This window comes from Typopeltis vanoorti, chromosome 14 (genome assembly GCF_054136105.1).
Source record: "Typopeltis vanoorti isolate ZY-2024b chromosome 14, IOZ_Tvanoo_1.0, whole genome shotgun sequence".
In the NCBI taxonomy this organism is placed as follows: Eukaryota; Metazoa; Arthropoda; class Arachnida; order Uropygi; family Thelyphonidae; genus Typopeltis; species Typopeltis vanoorti.
In genome coordinates, this window is record NC_143562.1 from 113602942 (window position 1) to 113629778 (window position 26837).

A 26837-nucleotide genomic window follows, 5' to 3' on the forward strand; every position below is an offset into this window, starting at 1 on the left:
GGATCGATGGTAGCTAATAAAAGGAACAGATTATTATAAAATTTAATATGATTAGGGCTAAAAAATTCCACACCCACAGAGTGGAAGTTATTGCTGTTTGGAAAATGTAAAGCGAGATTAAACATGTAGAGAAAAAAATTCAAACAAAAAGCTTGAAGTTTCCTTTTTTTTTTTTTTTTTTTACCACGGAATACTGGCATTTACCTCTAAATGTCTATTTCTATCCCTTTTAAAAAATATGCAATTTTTTTTGCATGCTTCACACTTTCTATGAAGCTTAACAGAAAATTTCAGCTTCCGCGGTGTGAGCGGAGGAGGATGTCGCCTTCCACCGAATTTCATGTTCGATCAACGTCTAAAAGAGTGCAGTTTTAAAAGTCAATTTTTTTAAATAAAAATCAACGACCGTCCAGGGATTTTCTTGTTCTTCTGAACTTGTACAGAGGTGAGAAATTACACTATGTCAATTTTTTGATATTTCATTGAGTGATTTGAATTTACGAATGAATGAACGAAACTTGCATTGTGCATTTAGAGAAAGCACAAAGTTTCCATTTTTCTTTAAATGCCTGTGTTTTTGTTAAAAAAAAAAAAAAGGAAAAAAATACGGAACAGTTTTAAGCCTCAGATGTACATGAAGCCGAACAGCAAATTTCAGTAACCGTGTAGGGCGGTAGATGATGCCACCGTTCAAAGGATTACCTGACCTAACGAACTTCGATATATAATTTTACAAAAGACGGTGGACGTCAGTAAATTTTGGATGATGATCATTCATTCATAAACCAGAGGTGAAGAATTGCTAGTTACGAAATTTTGAAATGGAAACGTTTCTCCTGGCAATGTCCGATTAGTGGGTTATGCCATTAACACGTTTATAACCCCCCCCCCCCCCTGATCCTTGTGCAGCATAATGGATGACAATATGCATGACAGTTATTTAAGAAATACTTTTGCCCAGGCAACTGCTGCTGCTGAAAGTGAGAAAAAAAAGAAGTAGAAATGAGAGATTTTGTACTATGTAGTGTATGTTCAATGTACTCATTGGCAAGAGTGAATGGTTTATTATTATAACGGGTGTCTCCATGGAGTCAGAAGACTCAATGCAATGTGGGAGACCCTACATTGACATTAACCATTATTCACACAATACCTGTCATACTTCTCCTTGAACTAATTCACAGATGAAGCACTTGCAATCTCTGGCAATGCATTCCACTCATTCACCACCCTTAAAGCAAAAAATCTAGTCCTAACACCCTTGTTAACACCATTCTTACACAATTTTCAGGGATATATATATATATATATATATATATATATACATACATACACACACACACACACACACACATCCCACACAGGAAAGGTACAAGAATCCGTAGCACATCTGTGCTGTGTTTGTGGATGATCCCTCAATCTCTTCCTTCCAGCATTGTACAGAAAAACGTGATGAGTGTCAATCCTATAAAACCTCTTTAATAAGTTATATGCTTCTATCATATTTCCTCTCTTACACCTATCACCTTGTTTTTGGAGCCAGACCTCCAGTCTATCCTCATAGCAAACATTCCACAGACCTGTAAGAATCTTTGTCACTGGCCTCTCAATCCTCTCCACCACTTCATCACCAATGAATCCTGGTGATCAGATGTGACCTTATTAATACCTTATAAAGTGAAACAATAACTTCTCTATCCCTGCTTTTCAGTGTGTTCTTCAACAACCATGCAATTTGATTTTTTTAAGAAAAAGTAAATGTGCTGTTTTGGCCACCATTGCAATATACCCTCTTGACAGAGAACTAAAGTTTAGAGGGTATATTGCAATGGTACTCTCAAGTCCCTTGACTTGTCAACTTCTTGCAGTTCATTTCAATTAATATAGTACACTGTATGTGGTCTCATCCTCCCAAAATGCATTACCTTACACTTAGCCATATTTATGGTATGAAAGCAGTGGGGAAGAGAATGTGTCGGAAATATTTTGCGTGCGAGTGCAAAAAATGCAAGTCATGTGGAAAGTTGGAGAATGAAATAACCATTTATAGTGATGTAAGGCACTGTAGTGAAAGTTTTGTAGAGAATGCAAGGAGGGAACTACAGTGGATGAAATATGAGAGAGTATGAAAGCAGTGGCTGAAGGTAATGTGGATGATGAGGTGATTGGAAGGAAGAAATAGCACACTTGCACAGAGTCCTTAACAAACAAAATCTGAGCTAATGTGACTAGAGCAATTATTAGTGTGTGTGGTACAGCAAGAGGGAGAGAATGGAAGAAACAAGTAAATGGGAATTATTCAAGTGCAAGAAACTGAGAGAAAGGGTGAAAGTATTGTATGGAGATTCGATGATTAGAGGTGTACTTAATGAAAGTGATGAAAACATGTTTCCAGGTTGGAAAATCGAGGTTGTTAGTGATATGAGGAGAAGTGAAAGAATTTATTGTTTTGGCTATCATGAATGATTTGAAAGGTCAGAAATATGTAATGAGAGAGAAGATATGAAAAATTGGATTGAAGTGAAAAAGGAGAGTGAGACTGTAAAGATTGCGAGTCTGGTGCCCTAGTATGAGACAGAATTGCGAAAGGCCATGATTGCTAATGTGGCATTGAAAAGATAGTGTAGGAGGAATGGTGTGCAGCTTATAGATGTATGGAGTGAATTTGATGGACTAAAGGACTTGTGCATGCCTAATGGACTGCATGTGAATTGTTTTCGAGTTAATATTTAGAGAGAATGTGTTATTCACTTTATTAATTTTACATTTAATAACACGTTGCAGAGAATGTGTTATTAAATGCAAAATAAAGAAACTAGAAGTACTGGGAGATGCAGTTGGGTGTGGGTTTAACCATTCTTGGGATAAATGAGTGTGTACAGAAAAGATTATGATGCCAAATGCAGTTTCACAGGTTTCAAATCTGAATAGATTGGTAAATGGCATTATGCAAGGGTCACTATGGGTTCAAGAAGATGTTGAAATGCATGTCTGCACAAATGAGGGAAATGTCAGAAATACAGGAGAGAAATTTTTGACATTGGTCAGCTCGACTTTGCCAAAACTTATAGGCAAAGGAGAAGGGGTGTTGCTGATGATAGCAGAACTTAACCAGCAAAACGAGAAGTTAAGGAGGATATTAGGTCTTGGGGGGGGGGACTTCATTTGAGGCTATCTGGTGTGAGATAGAGGACAGTAGGACAAAATTTGTTAATTTCTGCTATAGACCAGGAAACTGGGGGGGGGGGTATCCTCAAGAAGATGTAAGTGCTAGGCATCAGAAGATTAGCATAATGATTACATGTGAGACTTCTGCTATGGGAACAGTGATTGGAGTGAGGAAAAATGGGCATGACAAGATGAAAGGGGAATTTATACAGTTGGTAAGAGATAATTATCTGAAATAGCATGTGGTAGAGGGAACAAAGAGTATGAGAGTGCTCGTTCTGGGAATAGCATCAGATGTATTTGTGACTAAGATAGACACTCTGTCTCCAGCTGGGGAAAGTGACTATACATACAGTCTTGTTCTTGGAGGTTGCTAATAATGTGGAATTCTCTGTCAAGAAAGGCAGACTTGGGAGGCAGCTGGAAGCAGTGCTGTTGCTTAAGAAGCTACAAGGGAAAAATGCCAGTAGATAATGGGGAGTGGTGAAGATCGTTTTAGAGAAGCAGCATCAGACTGCATACCCACAGTCAGGCCACAGCCAAATGGGGGTTAAGTGGTTGAGTATAGCTATAAAGCAGAAGCTGCCAAGAAAAGAAAATGTGGAGAGAATATAAAAGAAAAAGTGATTGACATATTTGTGAGCAGTACAATTGTAGGCATGAAGGGTGACTAGCATGGTAAGGAAAGCCAAATCAGATTTTGAGAAAAAATTAGCAAAATGGGCCAAAGTAAATCAAAAAATCTAAAAGAGATTTTTTGCTATGTGGCAAATAAGAGAAACAATGATTATGGGGAAAACTTACTCAACAGAATCAGAAGAAATAGTTGGACTATTGAGTGATCACTTTGCAAGATTATCATCCAGGCAAAGACATTCAAGTTACTAATGTGACAGAGGCTGACATGAGGACTCAGTAGAACTGGAGGTGTTCATACTGACAAAGTTGATTAATCTATGTTTCAGCTCTAGCAAAGTTCCATGGAAGTGGAAAGAGGGTAAGATAGTAAGATCCTTGGAAGTTTTTTCCCACTTGGTTAGACTATAATAAATTTAGTTTAATCCTTTTTATCCAAGTGTAAGCAAACAAAGTTTGTGCCTGAAGCATCTTCAGGACTGAGGCAACTTGTGGTAAAGGTGGACCAAGCTCTCATCACTCCTTTTCTCAGTATCTGCCATAATGCAAAACACATCTCCTTGCAGACATGTATAATGCTATGCATTAAGGGAACGGCCACTACCCAGACCGGTTTCGACCTTTATTGGATGTTCAAGTACAGGTCGCACTCCAAAAACTAAGCGTTGTTCCTCTCAGTAACAGGTTCACCCTGCCACTGAGAAGAACTCTCAGAACCGGTTGACTCTACACCATGGCAGGCTCACCCCCACCACCGAATAGGGCCGCTCATATCTCGAAGGGTAACAGCAACAGCCATGCCTCAGTTAACTTCACAGGCTACAGCATTGCTATTCCTTTTTTGAGGTCTTGTCAGTGGGAGCCAGACCCAGAAATGGTGATACTAAGGCAGAAGCAATGGCGAAGTCATATTTACCTATACGAGTTGCCAAAAGGTGGTACCACCTTATTATTAAATTACTTTGGATTTAGAGAAAGATGTTGGAAGTTTTTTCCCACTTGGTTAGACTATAATAAATTTAGTTTAATCCTTTATCGAAGTAAGCAAACAAAGTTTGCGCCTTTAAAGGATTAAACTAAATTTATTTAGTTTTCTTCAGTCCTGAAGATACTTCAGGCACAAACTTTGTTTGCTTACACTTGGTTAAAGGATTAAACTAAATTTATTATAGTAAGATCCACTACATAGATGTGGCTCCAAAACAGAGGTAGCAAATTACAGACCAGTTAATATTCCAGTAGTGGTGGTTAAAGTATTGAAAAAGTTTGTTAAAGGTAAAATCTAGGAATGAGTGGTAGGAATATGATACTTTTTGGTCCACAACAGAATACCATATGGAAAACTTACAAAAGTTGGAGCAAATAGGAATCGATATAAAGCTGGTGGCTGACTGACAGACAGACATCAGAGGGTGGTGTATGGTGGAGTGGATTCAAGGCGAATGAGGGCGACTAGTGGAGTGCCCCAGGGCTCTATACCAGAGCCATTGCTCTTTAATTTATACATTAATGACAGCAAAACATTTAAGGGGGATATTTATTTTTTTCTGGGGAGGACAATAGTCAATAAGGGTGATATAGATATCCTGCAGGGTGATTTAAATAAATTAGCAGTTGTGGGCATAGAACTATGATTATTATTGTTATTACCCAAGACCCCATGGACTCAAAGACTCATCTGGGAGGTCCGTTTATCATACAAACAGCTCATCACACCGTGCTTTAAACACACTCAAATTTTCTGCAGACACCACACTCTCAGGCAAGGCATTCAAATCATTCACGTCTCTGCATGAAAAAACCTGCCTCTCACTCCCCTTCTCACACCCTCTTTATACAGTTTCCAGGGATGACCTCTGGTTCTCCCCTGATCTTCCACTATTTTCTGTAGACCCTCTCCAGCATTGATCCTATAACAACCCCTTACTAACTTGTAGGTCTCTATCATTTCTCCCCTCTTCCCAGTACCATTGACAGGGTGTAGCATAGAAGCAGACTGCCTCACGGCGTGGCTTAATAAAAGCGCTCATTCAGCCATATTGCGGCAGGCGCTGTTGCTACAGTAACAATTCCTGTTAGCATAGTGAGTGGAAAGAAGTTTAAACTGATTAAAAATTATTTGCAAAATTATTTGCCGATCTTTCTTGGATCATATGCAATGATCCAAGAAAGATTGGTTGGTCTAGCAACTATATCGACAGAGCCGGACATAGCTTATAATTTAAAGTTAGACGAGCTTATAAACAGTTTTATTGTGTGATGTCCCTGTAAAGCAAATATTTAATTAATATTATTATGTAATTGTTTTGCATTACATAATAATATTTCTGTTGTAATAAAAACAAAATAGCAATTGGAGATTTTCTTATATTTTTGTCTTATAATCCATCAGGGGCAATATTTAATTGTTTGCCTAAGAGCGCAATTTAATCTGATGACGGCCCTGCAGCTTTCTCCTGTCCACCAAACTCTGCAAGTTGCATCTTCTCAATCTTTCCTCATACTCGACATTCCAGAGGTTAGAAACTACCTTAGTCAGTTGCCTTTGGATCCTTTCCAACATCTCTTCTTCCTTCTGAAAACCAGGTGACCAAATCTGGGCACAATAGTCCATATGTGGCCTAATCAAAGCCTTTGCAACGGAACAAGAATCTCTCTACATCTATAAGTTGGTGTCCTCCGCATCATTCCCAGAAGCCTTTGTGTTGTCTTCACAATTTTGGCGATGTGTCCCTTAAATTTCAGATAATTATCCATTATCACCCCCAGATCTCTTATTTCCTTCACCTCTAACAATATATCCTCACCAATCATAAATTCTGCATCAATCTTTGTTTTTCACATCTTAAAACCTTACATTTTGCACCATTGAACTCGCATCCCCATTTCTGTGCCCAACCACCCAATTTATTCAAGTCTTCTTGTAAGGCAACATCTTCTCTACACTTCATGGTTTGTCCCAACTCCATCATGTGCAAACAACTGAATATCTCCATCCAAATCTTCACCAATATCATTAATATACAAGTTAAACATGGCCCTGAGGCACACCACTAGTGACTTATCTTTTCCTGGATATCGCTCCCCATACACAACTTATTGATACCTATCAGATAGCCAGTCTCCAATCCAATGCACCAATCTAATATCCAACCCCCATCCGCTATAGGTTGACTATCAACTTATCATGCAGTAATCTATCAAAAGCCTTTGCGAAATCTAAGTATATTACTGTGTATCCTTCTCCTCTGTCCAAGGAAGCGGTCACCTTATTGTAATAAGTATGTAGATTACTAAAACATGACCTCCCTTTAACAAATCCATGCTGTCCATGAAAGATAATACCATTTTTGTCAACCCAATTCTGGATCCTAGTTCTCACAAGCTTCTCGAACAACTTAACCACAACACCTGACACACAGATAGGCATATAGTTTGATGCTTCAGTTCTCTCATTTCCTTTATGAAGTGGCACAATCTTGCCCTCCTCCCACTCCTTAGGAACTTGACCGAGTGCAAGACTCGTATTAAAAAAATATGTCAAGGCCAGCGTCAACCCTGGCCTTGACATATTGTGCCCTCTGTTACATACTGTCTGAGGTAGTTATCCCTCAAAAACTCAAGAAAATAACGCACATTCCTTCAGAATACGTGGTGATATATTATCATGTCACACAGCCTTATTTACATCTAGTTTGCTCAACTCATACACCTCTTGATCACTTACAGTCAGTCTCTCCTCCCCATTATCAGCTGCTCTCAATCTCTCCATGAAGTCACATTCACAAGATTGAAAGACCTTTATGAACTGCTCATTAAGCATCTCCACCACACCTTCTGCAAAAGTTGTCTTTATACCATTTTCTCCAGTCAGTATCATCCATCCATAACCATTCTTTCTTTTGCTGGCTACATATTGAAAGAACTTCTTAGTAGGATTCTTTTTAGCTTCATTAGCTGACTGCTGTTCATACCTCACTTTAGCTACCCTCACCAACCAAGTCACCCACCTTGTCTGGTCTTTGTAGTCCTCATGGAATTGGTTATTTCCACTTTTCTTATGCTGTCTCCACAATGCCCTTTTTCTCTGTATCACATGCTTAATCTCTTTATTCATCCATTTCACACCTACCTTATTTAACCTTCTCACCCTTGGAATACATTTAAACATTGCATCTACTAGATAGTTTTTGAAAATCTCCCAAGCTGCATTGATCTCTTTTCCAGCTAACTCCTCATTCCACGCTACACCTGCAAGCTGTCTCCTGAGCCCTTCATAATCACCCCCCCCCCCTTGTAGTTCCACATATACTCTTTTCTCACAGAGGCCCTCGCACTGCTGGCAACCACCCAGGTAATCACCTCATGGTCACTCTCACCAATTGGGGGATGATTTGACACCTCATTTATAATTACATCCTCTGATGAGATGACCAAATCCAAGACCCTCAATCCTGGTGTGCCCTTTGTTACATACTGTCTGAGGTAGTTATCCCTCAAAAACTCAAGAAACTAATTTTCTTTACTTCCAGTTGCTACCTCATCATTCCAGTCTATATTGCCATTATTAAAATCTCCCATAATGATCACTCTTTTCTTATTTGCTTGGCCAGTTTGATCATACATTTCATTATCACTACCATCCATATTACCTGGTCTATAACAACATCCAACCAAGTATTTCATTTCATTCACCTCTATCTTACACCATACTGCCTCAAAACCACTGGCACTGTTTCCCTCTTGCATCTCTACTTTGTATGGACATAACTCTTTCTCTGTCATCAATAGTATTCTCCCTCCCTTTTTACTCCTTCTGTCCTCACGAAACATCATACCCTTCCATCTCTGTTCCTGTCAGGATGTCGTCCTCATCCAACCATGTCTTACTTATTCCTACAATTTTTGGGTGAACAGACTCAATTAGTACAACCATTTCATATGCCTTGTTTTTTACACTTCTAGCATTTGTATACAAACATAACAGCTCATTTCTGGATCTACAGCTAGTTCCACTGATACCAGCCACTTGATGTGATCTCTCCATGCTCAACTGGGGCCATTTCCTTTTCTGCTTCTTCATTTTAAAACCCTTTTCAATTCCAACTGTTTCCTCTTGATCCCTGGTCATCCCATTCCTTTCCTGCTTACACATGCTCACCTCCTCTTGGAGCATCTACCTTTCTCATGCTGTGTACCCCTGTCCACCCTGAGCCTCCCTGTTTCCTCTTGTATGCCCATTCTCTCATTTTCCATACTCATGCCACTCACTTCCTCATTCATAACCACCTCTTCAATCTTTCCCGTCTTACTCTCTTGCTCTTCCACATCACTACCCGCTAGATCTGATTCATTCTCTGTACTCACTTCTCTACCTTCCAGCAGCAGTCTCTTCAAGCGACTCACACCATAACCACTCAAATGCAGTCCATCTCTCTTATATAGTTTACTTTGTCCTTCAAACTCATTCCACAGATTAACAAACTGTACTCCTCTCTCCTCACACATTTCAGCCAACATGTCATTCATAATCCTTGCTCTCTGCCTCATCTCACCACAGTCATACCTAGGCAACACTCTTACTACCCTTCCCATGATTGTCAATTTAATGTTGCAAAATGTGAGGTAATGCATTTCGGGATGAAAAGATTACATACTGTGGTGTAATCTTTCATGTTAATGGTAAATCAGTGTGTAATATAAATACAGTACCATCAACATGTAAACACATGTTATATTGCAGCAAATTGATGAGACAATTAACTTTGGAGTAATGGTGGATAGTTGAATTTCAGAGGGCACATTGTACTTTTGCAAAATAGCTCAAAGGATTACTTTGATGTTGGAAAACACACCAAAAATAAAGATATGTAAGTTATTAGCCCTCTTTATAAAGCTATGATTCAGCTGCCTACTGCTGACAGATTTGATCACCTTTCTTGGGGATCAGGAAGTGGTGGAGAGGATTCAAAGAAGAGTGACCAGACTGGTGACAGGTCTGTGAAATGCTTCCTGTGATGATGGGTTGAACATATTTGGGTTGCAAAGTTTAGCTGATAAGTGGAAAAGATAGGAAACTTTAAGTTAAAGGCAGTTTTATAAGATTGAAAGAAAATAAATTTTTCAATACATAACAAATAGATAGAGAAGTAGGGATCACCCCTGGAAGTTGTGTAATAATGTGCATTGCAAGAGTGAGCTTAAAGAAGGGTGAATGAATGAAAAGGATGGCCAGAATTACTTGAGCACCTTGACAGTGAACGAGTTTAAGATGATAGGTATATTGTGTGTATTAAGGTGTGTGTGTGGGGGAGGTATCCTGTGATTGGTTTTCTGACACTGAGGCAGTATCCATATATGTTGTTACATTCACACTGTTTGACAAAGACAAAGTCTCAAAAAACTGGTGAGAAGATAGTGCTGCTATCTAAAGGGTTGAATTTTGACAATGAGCATTGATGGAAACTGTGGAAAAAGAGCTCGGATGATCTTACAGAGCTAGAAGCCCACAAAGTTAAAGAAGAGAGAAAACGGAACAACAACAAAAAAAAATCCTTCCCCCTCAAAAAAAAAAAAAAGTCTCTGCTGAAAAAACTGGCAGTAATGCCCATGTTAATTAAAACATTTGAGGAAATGGTCCCAAAATGGAGAGATTACTAAAATAAAAATAATGCATTTGCTTGCTATACAGAAACTTATGCAGCAAAGAAAAGGTACACTGCAGACTGAGTTGGATGTAATGTACAGAATTTGTTAGTTATGACCTATCTTCCACTACCAATAAATTGTCCAATTAAGAAAGCAGCAACTTTGAAGAATTACACTTTCCGTGTGTTTCCAGTGGCAAACTGGATATATTGAGATATTCAAGCATCATCAGATTTCTCTTCTTGGACTGACCTGCACCTCAGATCTTAAAAAATATATACAGAAGTGGGAAATCACTTCTGTATATATTTTGCCAAGAAAATCTTATAAATAGAGGCTTAAGTTATTGTGATATAGTGCTGGAAGGTGGGACACCCAAGTCAGAAGGTATACTGAAATGGTTACTGGGGATGAGCAGTGAGGAAGTTCCTCTCTGCTCATCTCCAGTAATTTCTAAAAGTTCAACTTCTGATAAAATTAATATCAGAAGAAGATGCCTTTACTTTACTTATTTTTATTTATTTATTTATTTTTATATATATCTGATTCACACACACACGAAAGGCCGCTACATGACATATAGCGCATTAGTGCCATGTGTGGGCAAGAGGAATAGGAGAGAGAGGAGGAATCTGCTCCCATTTTTCTTTAACAGCTGATGGGAGAGACTGTTAAATGACTTTAACAGTCTCCCCCACTCTGGCCAAAGATTGCAATCTTTGGCCAGAGTGGGAGAGACTGTTCCATAGGTCAGAAATAGATGGAATGAAGTTGGTTCAGTGAGTTTCAAGAGGGTATGTAAAAGGGTGTTGGTTAGCAGTGACTCTTGTTTTAATGATTTTGGTGGAGAGTGGGGGAATAACACTGGTTAATTCAGCAGAGTCCTGAAACTATCTGTAGAAGAGGCACAAGGCAGAAACTGAACATCTCTGAGAGAGAAATTGGGTATGTGAGAGAGGGGGGCATTACTTTGCTGGATATCCGTGCAGTTAGCCTAGTGGCTTTGCACTTCGCAACCATATGCCTGGGGAAGGAGTGTCCTAGGTGTGATTCCTGTCATTGATGTGAGGAGCTTAAGGATTTTTCTCAGCCATAGCCAAGTTAGCCAGTCTTGGGCGTGGACAGCAGGGTTTTTTCTGCCAGTTTATCTGGGGTTTTCATCCCGCAAACGGCCCTGTGAACACACACTGATGTACAGTCATAAATACTTAACTCCCCATGATGGGACTCAACTCTCCGAATAGGGACAGGGGAGGAAACTCCACACGAATAAATAAAAATAAAATTAGCTGGATTGCCCTCTTCTAAACAGAATCGGGCAATCTTAGGGTTTTGGTGCACTAGCCCAAATATGGGAGCAATATTCCATGGCTGGGCATATTTATGCAGTGCATAGAGTTAGCAGCTGTGAAGTAGTGTCTTGGGCAAAAAAGTACACCAGGTTTTTTTGTGGCTGCAGAAGCTATAGTTGAAATGCAGTTGTGCCAGGAAAGATCTGAGGTGCAGCTCAGTCCAAGAAGAGAATCTGATCATGCTTGGATATCTCAGTATTACTGAAGGTAACAGAGTGGCATGTGAGCTCTTTCTTTAAGATATCTGACAGGACTGAGTTTCGGTGGCATTGAAGTTTACAAGGTTGTCCTTGCCCCACTGAGATGTAGCTAGGAGAGCTGAGTTCAGGTTGCTTGTCATGGTAGATCTTGAGAATTCTAATACTTGAGTACTACAAGGTTTGTCGAATGAAAAGGAGGAATCGAGTGTGCTTTCATCAAAAAAGCTAGGGATAGAATTGGATGTCTGTGATAGCAGGTCATTTATGTACAAGAGGAAGAGAGTGGATGAAAGAACAGAATCTTAGGGTACTCCTGCACTGATGAGGAAATCTGAGGAAAGGAAACTGTCCACCATGTCACACAGTGAGCGACCAGTGAGAAAGTTGGCGATCCAGTTGCACAGTACAGAAAGCAAAGGGATAAAAGCCAAACTATCAGATGCCATTGAAATGTCAAGGGCAACCATGTGAGTTTCTCCAAATTTTTCAATAGCTTGAGTCCAGAGAGAAGTGGGTGGTGAAAGCAAGAAAATAAGCTGTAAATCTTGAGTAGTGTAATCAATGCTGCTGGTCACTGAATAGTTGGTATGTCTTCAGGTGGTTCAAGAGTTGGTTGTTGATGACCTTCTCCATAATTTTTGAGAGAATAGAAGTGAGAGCAATTGGACAATTGTTTGTTGGTTAACTTATAACTCTTTTCTTTGGGATGGGCTGGATGTGGACCTGTTTCCATGTTGTAGAGTAGATGCTAGTTGAATAGGATTAATTGAAGAGCAATACAGGATAGGTGTTGGTTCTGGGGCACAATTATTTTAACACAATAGGTAAGACACCATCAGGACCAGATGCCTTGTTTGTGTTCAGGTTATTAACAATTCTTTGGATTTCTTTTTGTTGTAAGACTAATGGGAGACATGATTGGACCTGTTCTTGGTGGAGTGGAGGAAACTTTTCCTGGGTCATCAATGCAGGAATTGGAAGAGAAGAGTGATGCCAGTGAATTTGCCTTATCTTTAGGTGAAATAACTACAGTACCATCTGGATGGAAAAGTGGTGGAAACCTGAGTGGGCAGAAGTTGTGCTCAATAGCCTTGGCAAGGGACCAAAAGGAGCGACTGCCATATGGGCTGGAGGTGAGTTTGCATCATTTGGCCCTTTCAAAGTCTGACATGGATTTGATGATAGCTCAAGTTTTGGTTTAGCCATTTCGAGAAAGCAGATGTTTTATCCTTTACATTTTTTTACACTTTTTTGAGAACCAAAGATTGGATAGTGTTTTTTATATATATGATGATACAATGGCTGTGAGCACCTTTTACAGGGAAGTACAGCATCATCTCAATCCCCCTATTTTATCCAAGCCCGGGACTGGCATAGCTGACAAATCAGGCCTATGGCTGAGAGGGACCATTTCTTAAGTATTCCTGACTGTAATTCATGGGGTCAGTTTGCCTGTTCTGGGGGACGAAAAACTCTGTTTTTCATCCCCCAGAACAGGCAAACTGACAAACAACAAACCAAAAAACCCTGCTCCATATGACACTGGCTAACTCACCTTTGTCGAAAGAGACCAGATCTCAGAACGAGACCTCACGTTATGGATGGGAATCGAATAGTGTGGATAGTGGCTGAGAATTAGGTTTGGAAAGGGATAAAAGCCTTCATTCTTTTGAGGATGATTTCTTATTCATTCTGAGCAGGTTTGGATCAGAAGAACTGAAGCAGTGGTCAGACCATGGGAAGAAGAAATAGAAGTCAAGGAGGTCCTCCCACTTGTCACCTCTGTAGTGCCAAAGGACATGAGACTGAACTGGTGCGCGAGGATTGTTCTGTGGCAAAAGAGACTTATATGAGGTTGTGGTGCGAGTTAGCAAGAGGAGAACCAACAACCACACTATACTTGGAAGGGGAGCTTGCTAGGAAGTGGTCAAGTGTGTTGGCAAATTGGAGAGGATTTTCAGGTATTCTGGTAGGAAGATTGATGATCCGAGATGGTGAAACTGGAGACGCAGAGCCAATATATGTTATTGATATTGAAGTCTCCAAGGAATTCAAGCTTTAGAGAGAGAGAGAGAGAGATAGCCGAAGATCACAGTGAGGGAGAGAGAGCATATGAAAAGGGCTGGATTTGGTAGAGAAATTTTGAGTCAAAGCAGATCAAACAGTAGGAATGATCTGCTTTGACTGAAAATTGTGTAGCACTTGTGGCAGAAAGAGCTGTGTAATGTGTAGTTCGGGATGGACAGCGGTATTGAATTGAGGTTGCCAGTTGTGGTTCTGATAGGAATAGGAATTCTGGTTTAGATGACTTTAGGTAGTGGTTTATTTATTTAGCATTTGGCTAAGAAGAAGAATACATTCATATGTCACTACACACACACAAAAAAAGAACATACAAGACAATAAAAGATGTATAAAAGAATACAATAGTGTGAAGTGACACTGTAGTCATATATACATATAAAAATATACAAACAATCATAAAATTAAAATTGAATGTCTAAGTTTGACAGTCAATCAACAGCATCTTTAGAAACTGTTATGAAGTCATTTATAGGTCCTGTATAGGCTCTGTGAGGACAGTCAGATGTGATGTGTTGTTTAGTTATCCTCATGCTGGTAATGAGTCACAAGATGAGTTTGGTCTTATTCTCCAAGTAAACAAGGAAGCTCTGCACCTACCATGGTTGGTGCAAATCCTGTTTAGGGAGATCCATATTTTTTGAGGTAGGTTGAACCCTGATGATGGAGGGCTGTTTGGGTTAAAGACAGTTTGCCAGATTATTGGGCTTGGGCAGTCCATTTAGTCTGCCATGCTATTGTTGCATCATCACCTTCAGTGACAAGTCATTGAACCATTATAATAGATGAGTGTCTTGACTTGAGCCTCTGTGATGTAAAGCTGTCAATATCTGAGTGTATAGGAAGCAGTGGATTTCAGTAAATTTTGTTATATTCACAAATCAGGTTGTCTTGGCATCGTAGTTGCAGCAGTTGTATGTGGCTCAGAACTGGTAGCCAATATGATGGAGTTCCAGAAATGATACACATTGTCTGATTCAGGATGGTGTATCATTTAATTTAACATGTGCACTGTTCAGCCAGACAACTTAGCAGTATTCAGCAGTTGGGTAAATGAGGTCCAGAGCAGATGACCTTAATGTGGGAGCACAAGCCTCCCCCCTAGTTGTTTCGGCAAGTTTATGCAGTATGTAATTTCTAGTCCTGAGTTTGGCAGCAATATTGGAGAGATGTCCATTAAAGGAGAAGGTTCTATCTAGGGTTTTTTAGTGGTACTCTTTAAGATGTCATATGCCATGCTATTGTCAAATGGAAACAGCATGTTTAAGTCTTGGAATAAGATGCCACTTGTAGTCTTGTTCCAAGACTACAAGTGGCATCTTATTCCAAGCACTACAATCAGTCTTATAGTGCTTGGTGAGAAATATACAAATTGAATAGAAGAGGGGTCAGAACTGACTCTTATTCATTGTTAAGTGTTCTTGGCTTGCATATAACATCATCTATAATACCATTGTTCTGTTAGGCAGAATAGCGTTGATCAGATGGGTGATTTTTTTACATTTCAGTATTTTAAGGAGCTCGTAGATCACGCTGTTCCTCCATGCGGCTGTTCCAGTCTATAAGGTCCTAACGACTCGCATTTGATATGAGTCGTTAGGACCAAAACTTGATTTTCACAGTTGCTCCTAGGCCTGAAACTGGTCTGTTCATGAGGGAGAGTGTCAATAATAATATAACTAATTCTATTATAAATAAATAAGTCTTTCTAATATCTTAAGACAGACAGTGAGCAGTGCTATAGGTCTATAGCTTTTAGGTTTATCAGTAAGCTTTCCAGGTTTCTGGATGGCTATTATCTTTGATTTTTTAAATTCTGCTGGTAATCTGCCACTCTGTAGAATATTAGAAAAGAATTTTGTCATCCATACCATTGTATTTGGTCCAGAGTTTTTTTAAAAATTTGGGGTGAATATATTATCAAATCCGGGTGCTTTACCAGTTTCCATTCCCTGGAGTGCAGCAAGAAGTTCTTCTATGGTGAATGGGTTGGATAGGTCGATCACTTCAGACAAACCTTCTTTAAGTCTGGTCAATTCTTTCATAATTATTTTAGTGTGTTTTTTTTTCTGATTTAGCTCTGTACAGATTCACTATCTAATTGGCAATACAGTTGGGGGCAATGGGAATTACCACCCATCTTAATTAAATTAAGGGGATATTAGATCCCACATTGTTTTAAAACCGAATAAAAAACTCAGAGAGTTTCATTCCAAATATAGTATAAAAAAAACTCTAAAAGTATCGGCGAATACTATCGTGAGCTAAATGCAAGTAGTCCTAGAACGTAGTACAAACACGGGCAACTCGTTGCAAAGGTGGATAAAGTTCTGATCGCTATTCTTGGTATTTTCTATAATGTAAAAACACATTTCCTAGGAAATGTATGCTGTTATTACATTATGGTGGGAGGTCACTACCCAGACTGGTTTCAGCCTTTATTGAGGCTTCATCAGTGAGTAGCTAGACCAATTTATACCAAAGGGTATAGCAAAAAGAACTTATATACTCTGCTATACGAGTTGTCCCAAAAAGTGCACCCATTAAGTTACTTAAATATAAAGAGCCAACAGGCTTCATTTCGGCGATATAAACATTAATTAAATTAAGGGGATATTAGGTCCCACATTGTTTTAAAACCGAATAAGAAACTCAGAGGTTTTTATGCTGTTATTACATTATGGTGGGAGGTCACTACCCAGACCGGTTTCAGCCTTTATTGAGGCTTCATCAGATCTTTGCAATCCCACCTTTGCAACGAGTTGTCCGTGTTTGTACTACGTTCTAGGGCTACTTGCATTTAGCTCACGCTAGTATTCGCCGATACTTTATAGTTTTTTATACTATATTGGGTATGGATGTTTGTGATTGTCTGTGGAAATACCAGTGGTCGTTGGTGTAGTTACGATCAGTTGGTGATTGAATGGTGGAGACTGAGTTGTAGAGCAGGTGCCCTCCTTCGATGAGTCCTTGGACTCCCTGGAGGTGTCAAACAATAATAATAATAACAAAGACATCAAACCATATTTGAAAAGTCTAGATTGTTAATAGCATTTGATCTTTTCAGTGCATGATGTACAAATCTCATTTCTACCACCGTGTTCTGATTCAAGACAAGATTCAAAAATTCAATTAAAAAAAGTCAGTAACAAATCCACAAAGATTAACAATCACACAGGTACACCAATTTATCAAAAATAAACGATATACTGAAATGCAAGCAACATTGCCAATTGTTACGCAAAATAGCACTCATCTTTTCTGGAACTCTGTACTGATCACATATGTAGCGACCTAATAGCACGCTTGTTCATAATAAGAAAAGTTATACAAACATGGTACTTTGTATACACCAGGTAGCATCATTATTGAAACTTTCTTTTGGAGAAGGTAACAGATTATGAATTTAGTTGATAGATTTGTAGGTAGTGATGAGTTTATATTTTCTCATAATTTTTGCTGCTCGTTCAGAGATGCCTTTAATTCATGATATAGGAGTCCTGTGGACTTCTTGTCTAGGTTACTGTATAGGAGAGTTAATAGGACAGCAACCTAGTCAAGAATTCCACAAGACCATATGTTAAAAGCATCTCTGAATGAGTGGCACAAATTATGAGTAAATATAAACTTATCAATACCTACAAACCCATTGATTGTTGTTTCAGCTATAAGGTTTACTTATAGCTAGAACACATATACTCTATATTATAGTATATACTTATGCTATAAGGTTTCACAAATTAACACAAGGAAAAGAGTGAATAATATGTTTAGTAGCCATATATTTCAACCTGAAAATTATAGGTCATCATCAGTGGCATCAGGCAGTTGCATACAAAATAGAACACGAATAATGGATTATTTAAAACAGTAAGAGTCACATGATGTTATGCATAGAACAACACAAATGAATAGCAGAGTAAACATAGTATTATTATTTATATAGTGTTATTATTAATATAGTATTGCAATTATTGTGGGAAGAAGGGTCATACAGATGGATGTGCAAGGAAGGAGGAAGCGTGGGAGGCCAAAGAAGAGATGGAGGGAGCTGGTAGAAGAGGACTCGAGGATGAAGAACTTGGATGTGGTGACAGCCCAAGACAGGAGGATGTGGAGGAGACTCATCATCAGCAGTGACTCCACTTAAGTGGGAGAAGCTGCAGAAGAAGAAGAAGATTACAAAAAAAAAAAATTAATGATATGTGATTAGAATAAGACTCTTCCATATCTTCAATAAGGAGAAGCAGGTATTCAGGTACGAACCGTGGAAAAATGCTTTAGTGCTTTTTTTTAAAATAAACATATTAATGTTTATAGGAAGAAAGCACTAAAGTATAACTCCACTATCTGAACCTGAATTGGCATGACTGCCTTTCACTGTCGAAGATATGGCAGTCATATTCTAATCGCACATCATTAATTTTTTTTTAAATAATGTAATCTTTCCACTGTCATTCATTTGTGTTATTTTATGTATAACATCACGTGTCTTACTGTTTTAAATAATCCATTGTTCATAGATTAAATAATCCACCTACTTTGTATGCCGCTGATGATTACCTGTAATTTTCAAGTTGAAATATATGGCTATTAAATATATTCTTCATTCTTTTCCTTGTGTTATTGTGTTAATTTGTGGTACAAACCCATTAAGCAATTTCATAATCTATTACCTTTTCCAAAAGACACCCTCACAAATTATTTTGTGAGAGTGTCTTTATTTAAATTTATTTTGGCATAAACAAAATATCATGTTCGTGCAACTTGTATTTATTACGAACAAACAAGATAATATGTTTCTTCTGTCAATAAACGTATTTCCAAACAGTGCCGGGCATAGGTAGGAAGGCGCCCTTGTGCAAAAATTTTTTCAGCGCACCCATAAAATAAGTTTCCATGAAAATTTTTTGCGAAAAATTTTACTTTGTTAAAAGTACAAAACAGTTTATACGCATACATAAAAATAAATTTTATTTAACAGTAGTAGAACATTGTAATCACTGAAATTCATTAATAAGGAATTTTTAATAATAAAAATTTTCAAAAATGTTTATTCGTTAATATATAAATACAATAGAATATATATATAACAAAAATTCTTTTATTTTAATATAAAAAGAAATATTACATAAAGATAATTTGGAGATATGCTTTTATCTATATAACAATTAAGATAAATGTAGATTTATTTTACACATTTATCCATCTTGCTTTAGCTGCCACTAAATTTTTAATAATATATTTAATGTCTAATGAATCCATAATATTATTTTCAGTTGATATAATTGATAAATCCGTTAGACGCTCTCCAGACATTGTTGACTGCAAATAATTTTTTATTAGCTTCAGTTTTGAAAAACTTCTTTCCCCTGATGCTACAGATATTGGCAATGTTAAATAAATACGCATCACAATCGCAGTATTCGGAAACGTGTCGGTTAATTTATTTTCGTATATATAAAACATCCTGAGGAGCCGACTCTTTTTTAATAAAACATCGCAAAGTTTTTAATTCCTCAAATAAAGTCATACTATCAATATCGCGATTAAGTGCAAATCTTTACAATGTTTCATTAAATATTCATCGCTCCAATCTTTTAATTTGCTAATGTCTCTTATAACTTTAAAGTCCTCGCTATGTTGTTTTAAGAGTATGAATCTTTCCGTGACTAAAGTTATTGTCGTGTCTAAAATTGCGAAGAAAAAATTTATTTAAAAATTGTTTAGGATCATGCGTTGTCTCATCCGATGCTTCGTAACCAAATATTTTTGTTTTTGTTCTTTTGTGAATGTCTGGAAAAATAGGATCAATATTAAGATCGTTTGCTACTTCTTTTGCAGTTCTAATAATATTTTCAAAATATTGGTCTGTTCAGCAAGTATTTAATTCTTGTATAACATAATCAAGATTTTCTGTAATTTTTCCTATATCAAATGTTGGATTCTGCATTATTTTACTTGCAGCATTTACGAGACTTAAGATTTCGTACCAGACATGAACAGAGCAAATAAATTTAAACGAATAAATCTTTGAAATTAAGTTGTCTGCCTGAACTCTAGAATCGATATCTTTAGTTTCATCTTCCGTAATATCAAGAAGAGCATGGTAAATTTCCTTGATATTATTTTTAAGTGGCTTTATTGCTTCTACTCTACTTTCCCACCTAGTAGCAGAAAGTGGTTTCAAATTTAAAACAAGAATGTTTTTTTAATATAGCCCAACGATTCACAGATATTAAATAATTATATAATTCCTGTTTACCCCAAAAAAGTTTAGTTTCACAGGATATCTTAGCTGCATCATTAACTACCAAATTTAATGAATGAGCAGCACATGGAATAAAAAAAGCCCTTGAATTTATTTCAATGATTTTTTTCTGCAGTCCATTATGTTTGCCTCGCATATTTGAACCGTTATCATAAGCCATCCGAAATGTTAATATTCAATAATTTTAAATAATTTTTTATAAATTGAAATAGTTCTTGCCCAGTGGTATCTTCTACAGATTGAAAACCCAAAAAATGTTCATGAATTTCTGCTATATTTGTATCTTTATTTTGATTAACAAATCTGATAACAATAGATAATTGTTCTAAACTAAACATATTTGGTTGTTTATAATTAAAATACAAGCTTATTTAATGCTGACCATAAAAACAAACTTATATTATAGCCTGCCAGTTTTGCCAGCAGACTGTCTGGCTTTTTCAAGGCGTTTATGAAATGACATAAAAACTAGTAAATGCAAATTGAAAGGAACATAAAAAACGTTGTAAACCAACTAGTAGCTAAGGTTACACGTTTGCATGACAGAGAGGACTTATTGTTCTTATTCATTATCATGCATGCGTGTTTGTGGTAAACGTGTAGTGTGATTACTGGCTAGCTGTAGTTCAGCTTGATTAAGAGAGAGGATAAGGTTTTTCCACGAACTGTTTAGAATTACACCCTGATTTCTGTTGAGGTTTCCACCAGTTATTGACACTATTGTGGCATTTTTAGATAATTTTTCTATGCGGCTTATATCCGGAGTAGTGTCAAGAATTAATGAATAATATTTTTGCCTCTTTAACCATTTATAAAATTTTTTGTTTATAGCTTCAGAAATTATACGGATAATTTTATTTTGTATTTTATCACCTAAATAATGAGCAATGTTCCTTTTTTGTGATGTTTGGATGTGATGCAAGTGTTCTGCCATCATCGAATCAAATTTAGCGACAGTTTCTACTAACTTTAAAAAATTGCCATTATCATTTTCAAAAAGTTTTTGTAAAGAACCTCTAAAAGCTATACACTGTCTTGATAAATATTGTATTATGTAGATTAACCGTTCTATAGCAGCTTGCCAATATTTTTTCTCAGTTTCGTATAATCTTTGTTGTGTGCAATCAATAATGCATTTCTTAATCAACGGCATTTTAAGTTCGCTGTATTTTGAACAGTTTTTAATGTGCGTGGAACTTGTTTCGTGTATTTTTAGTATATGACTCAAATGTTGCCAATCGTTACAACTGTATTCGTTAGTAAGTTGGAAATTTTGACTACCAAATATTTTGCACTAATAACAGAAAACCGAATTTCGCGATTCTGAATAAACTAAATAACTTCATAAAAGTTTTTCTCCATTTGCTAAAGTTCGATGATAGCATGAATCGGAAAACTTGCAGCCAGATTCATCTTTGGGAAATTCTTTATTAACTACTCAACATGGGCAATGCTCAACTAAATTATCTCTAACTTTAGTAGTTATATGATTTGGCCAAGTACTGGATCATTATCATTAAAATTTAAAGTAAAATTTGAAGTTTCGTGTTTTGCTGAATTGGAATCCAATATTTCTTCTGCCACAACTTCTGTAGACAGTCCAGTCAGGTCAGTTTCATTTTCGCATGTAACATTTGTTTCTTCATAGTTATCTTGTGTCCTCTCTTTATCTGTAGTAGCGCTACACAGAATACTTGCTTCGTCAGAACTTTCTGTTCTTTGTTTTTTATGTGGTCCTGAAGTTAAAAATTTATTCAGCGATCCAGCCAATTTATGTTCCAGTTGTACTTGTTGCAATTGTCTTTTCCTGTTTTGTGCACCAGATAACTTCTTTGGCTTTTTTCCCGAAATCTGGGGGTTAACATACTTGGTTAGACCTTAAATTAAGAAGAGCATTAAAAGTTGTCCACCAAAATAAATAATAATTTCTGAAATTTTCCCTTAAACTTATCTTTTAACCCCTTAACAGACTGACTATTTTTTTTTATTACAGAATTTGATTTTTCAGAGGCTTTGAATAATAAATATGCTTACATTTTAGGTATTTTTTTGAAAATTAACATGTAGAGATATTACTGATTGATTTCTCAGTGATATTTATTTAATATTTTTTACATTCTGGTAATTGTTTAATAATTCAGAAATTTCTAGAATATTAAAATTATTTATTAAAGAAATTAGTAAAAGGACCCAACCCCAATGTCTTCCAACCAGAACAAGAACAAGTATATAAATAAATCTCTTATTGAAAATTATTTATCTTCTGGACGTCTACCCAGCATAAGATAAAAATCTTTTGTTTTCAAAATAAGATAATTAACTAAAATGAAACAATTTAACTGATTTTCAAACTTAGCAAAAATATAATAGACGTACTTACTTTACGTGAATAATAATCCAAATTCACAAAAAATCTACTAAACAACAATAAATATATTTTATAAAACAAAAGGCAACTACATAGTAACACTGTAACGCACAAAATGAAATGATGCAAAAATACGCCAAAAAACTATCAAGAGAGGGCTAATTGCAGTATATGTAAACAAACTTAGATCATCTAAAGAGTTTTATAGCTCATAAATAACCTATGTTTATTAATTTAATTCGATCCGTGTCAGCCTGATGCACCGATAGTCTACCCCGCATATATACGGGATTTTTAGCTATGGTCCCTCAGCTGATTAATATGTTTATAATTTATAAACTATTATCTTTAAAATTTTATTTGTCTATCAAAAATCCAAAAATAAGTACACAATCAAAATCAAAGTCAAAAATTGTCCAAAGTCACTTAAACACAAAATGTATAATACACTCAATATGTTTCACATTCAGAATTGAAACGACGCTGAAAAAAATGTAAGAAGTGCATATTTGGATAGATGCTATTTTGTCTATCCATATTCGAAGCGGAATTTAAGAACACGAACATTGTAATATACACCTATGTTTCAGACTAAATATTTTGATAGATCAGTGTTTCTGAAACTTCAGATATCCTGCAACTATACTCGGTGAGTATAGTTGCTGTTGTGTCTTTAATTTTCCTTACCAAGTACTTTTTCAAAATACCCTTATCAAAATAATAATAATAAATAAAAATATATTTCATTGTAAATGTCTGTTTTATTTGAATTTAGATGTACATTTAAACAAAAAAAAATGATTTTTTTTAATAGAACAAAATTTATAAAGATACTATACATTTTTACTTAATATAAATAATTTATCATCAATGAGACAAGTGAAATTGCCTATTTCTATATCTGCTATATTACTTTCTTTTGTGCATTTTATAAATCCAGTCTTTAACCAATGATCCATACTTAAGAATTTGAAAAAAATTCTAAAAAAATTACCGTATTTACTCGACAATAACTCACACTTTTTTCCCAAAATTAAAGCTAAAAAATCGTGGTGCAAGATACATGCGGGTGTTTTGGGAAACTAAAGTTTTCAGAAAAAAAAAACTGAAAATGGGTATGACTTACCAAGAAGCTTCTATTCTCCATCACTTCTTCTGTCCTCGAGAGCAGTTTCCTAGTGTGCAATCAAAGTTATCTACCCAAATAGAGTCATCTTCTTTCCCATTATATCAAGCAAAAATTACCAGTAATTTAAGACGAGATATGTAATTAACAATCATTGACAAATTACTAACGAGAAGTGAAAGATGTGCACGATTGTAGGCCAGCAGAGAAAAAAGCAACTATTAAGATGTGCATATGATTGGTGCCTTATTAACAAAAGATCTTGCGAAGTTGACAATTGAATTGAAATGCTAATTCTCTTAAACCGATTTCCATAATATCTGAAATGCATTCACTATATATTTCTTAGTTCATGATGGGGTAGTGTCAAGCAAAGTGTATGTTGCACCTGCAACATGTGGTTTGCTCCAGTCTATACAGCAGTTTCTGTTGGAGGGGGAGATGTGATTATTAGTTAGTGTTTATATATTTCCAGTTGTCTCTAATTTTGTTGAGAAATATATTACGCCATATTCAATGTCATGATAAAACTAATTTCTGCAGTATAGTTGCTGTTGTGGAGGGCGTATTGTTCACTGGGGTACGAGTTATCCCTCCAATGTGAAAGTTGGGGGCGATAGTGATTAGCAATTTGAGTAGGAGAATTCATGCATAATATAATTTAATATATATATATATATATATATATATATAGACTATAAAAGTTTATGAAATTCACATCGTATTGATACTTTATGGGTTGTTTCCTTAAGTATCTACTAAGTGGGTTCTAAAATGTTTAGTTTTAGTATGTATGACTGTAATTTTTTTATTAATAAAATATAATAAGCACATATTTAACTGTCAATGGGAACTGGCACCTTTTTATTTGTTAAACTAAATCTGTATTTTTGTAAAATATCATGTTGCCGTAATATGGCTGAACGAGCACCCTTATTAAGCAGCACCGTGAGGCAGGCTGCCTCTATGCTACACTCTGTAGACGGTACTGGGCAAAGCACAGCGTAAGAAGGAATTCATGGTCTGTCTTAAACTAACAATTTCCACTAAAAATATAATAAACAATCGCGAATATTTATACAATTTTCGCTGAGTCGATGCTTACTCTGTGAAATAAAATCTGTGGTAATATTGATAACGTTTCACTTCAAACAAATTATAAAAAAGTGGTGAATTATTAAGTTAAAAATGTTGTTAGATTATTAAGAATTCATAATAATTTGACTGATTTAAAATTTAATTTTTATTGCATTAACTATAATTTGTAATTGTGATATTTATATAGTACGATATAATTCAAGAATAAGAAAATTTATATATATATATATTTTTTTCTTATTTCCCGTGGTAAAATGGCACCCCATCTTCAAGCGCCCTTGTGCTGCGCACAATCTGCACAACTGCACGGCTCGGCCCTGTTTCCAAACATCAAGACCACATACGGCTAAACATCACAAAACTGAGACGTGGTTGACAGAAGAGGATATAACAACAGGAATAGAAGTCGCTGGGTATAGCATTTTTCGTTAGGATAGGAGGGGAAAGCGTGGTGGTGGGGTACTGCTTATGATAAGTGATGACCTATGTCCTCTAAGAGTAGAGAATTTGGAAGGAAGTGAGACAAATGATTTTGAGAGCGTATGGTGTGAGGTAGAGGTAGGCAAGACAGGATATTTAGTGGGGTGTTGCTACAGACCCAGGAGCACAGAGGATGGGGACCAGGAGATATTTAGACAGCTAAGTTTGGCAAGTGCAAGAAGAATGATTGTTATGGGAGATTTTAACTTCAGTAGTATAAATTGGAGAGAGGAAGATGCATGTAGCAATAGGGGAATGGAATTTCTAGAATTCTTGAGGGACAAATGTCTTAGGCAACATGTAACAGAGGGAACAAGAGGTTCAAAAGTTTTGGATTTGGTTATAGCATCAGAAGAGTTGATAATAACTCAGTTGACGTCTCTCCCACCAGTTGGAGAGAGTGACCATATGGTGTTGACTTAGAAAATGAATAGACATGCAGGAGTATCAAAGAGACGGGAACTTATGTGGAATTATAAGGCAGGTGATTATAATAGTCTTAGACGTCAACTTCAGGAAGTTTCATGGAGGGAGGAATTGGAAGGCCGGGATATCACCAGTGCGTGGGAAATTGTGAAAGAATATTTGTTATCAGCAATGGTAAGTTGTATACCACGAGTGAAGAAGAGGACGCAATTTGGAGTAAAGTGGATGACAAACAATATTAAACAGGAATTGCATGTGAAAAAGAGGCTATGGAAGAGATATAAGGAGACAGGTGAAGAGATGCATGAGGAATATAAGACACAGGCCAGAAGAGTGACTAGTGTGGTAATGAAAGCGAAACTGGAATATGAGAGGAAATTGGCCCTAAGATCCAAAGAAAATCCTAGGGAATTTTTTAGCTATGTGGCCAGTAGGAGGGGAAATGACTGTGGAAGAATGATATTGTGGGATAAAAATGGGAATAGAGTGACTGATGCAGAGGACATAGTGGAATTGTTCAATGAACACTTTATTGGAGTATTTCATCCTAGAGGAGTCAGTTTTAATGCTAGAGGGATAGGACTGGTTCGAGGTCTGGAGGTACAGGAGGAGAGTGTGTTTCAGATACTGAGTACTCTGGATGTCAGTAAAGCTGTGGGACTGGATGGTATTTCACCACGAGTTTTGAGAGAATGTGCTAGGGAATTGGCAGTGCTTTTAACGTGGCTTTTCAATGAAAGTCTGGCTTTGGCAAAGGTGCCCAGGGAATGGAAGGAAGGTAAGATAGTGCCATTGCATAAGGGTGGTAACAGACTGGAAGTGTCTAATTATAGGCCAGTCTGTGTGTCATCAGTAGTTGTTAAGATCTTGGAGAAAGTAGTGAGGGACCGTATACAGCATTGGGCAGATGAGGGTAATGTTATCTGTGAGAATCAACATGGATTTGTGAAAGGACGCTCTTGTTTTAGCAATATGCTAGCCT

At 36.7% G+C, this 26837-nt stretch overlaps 1 protein-coding gene across 8 annotated transcripts in view; it reads left to right on the forward strand.

Annotated features, from left to right (window-relative positions):
* Positions 1-313: 313 nt before the first annotated feature.
* LOC150099845 (queuosine-tRNA galactosyltransferase-like) overlaps positions 314-26837 on the forward strand; it is a 529602-nt gene continuing 503078 nt past the window's right edge. For 3 of the 8 annotated variants that reach the window (XM_090403535.1, XM_090403537.1, XM_090403536.1), the window contains exon 1: positions 323-445. Coding sequence is in view for 2 of the 8 variants with exons in the window: in XM_090403533.1 (XP_090259659.1) it covers positions 20193-20195 (3 nt within the window). In the remaining 6 variants the exon portion in view is untranslated. Of the gene's footprint in view, positions 446-19920; positions 20196-26837 lie in introns of those variants that run through there. The other 5 variants (XM_090403530.1, XM_090403531.1, XM_090403534.1 and 2 more) reach the window with 5 other exon arrangements.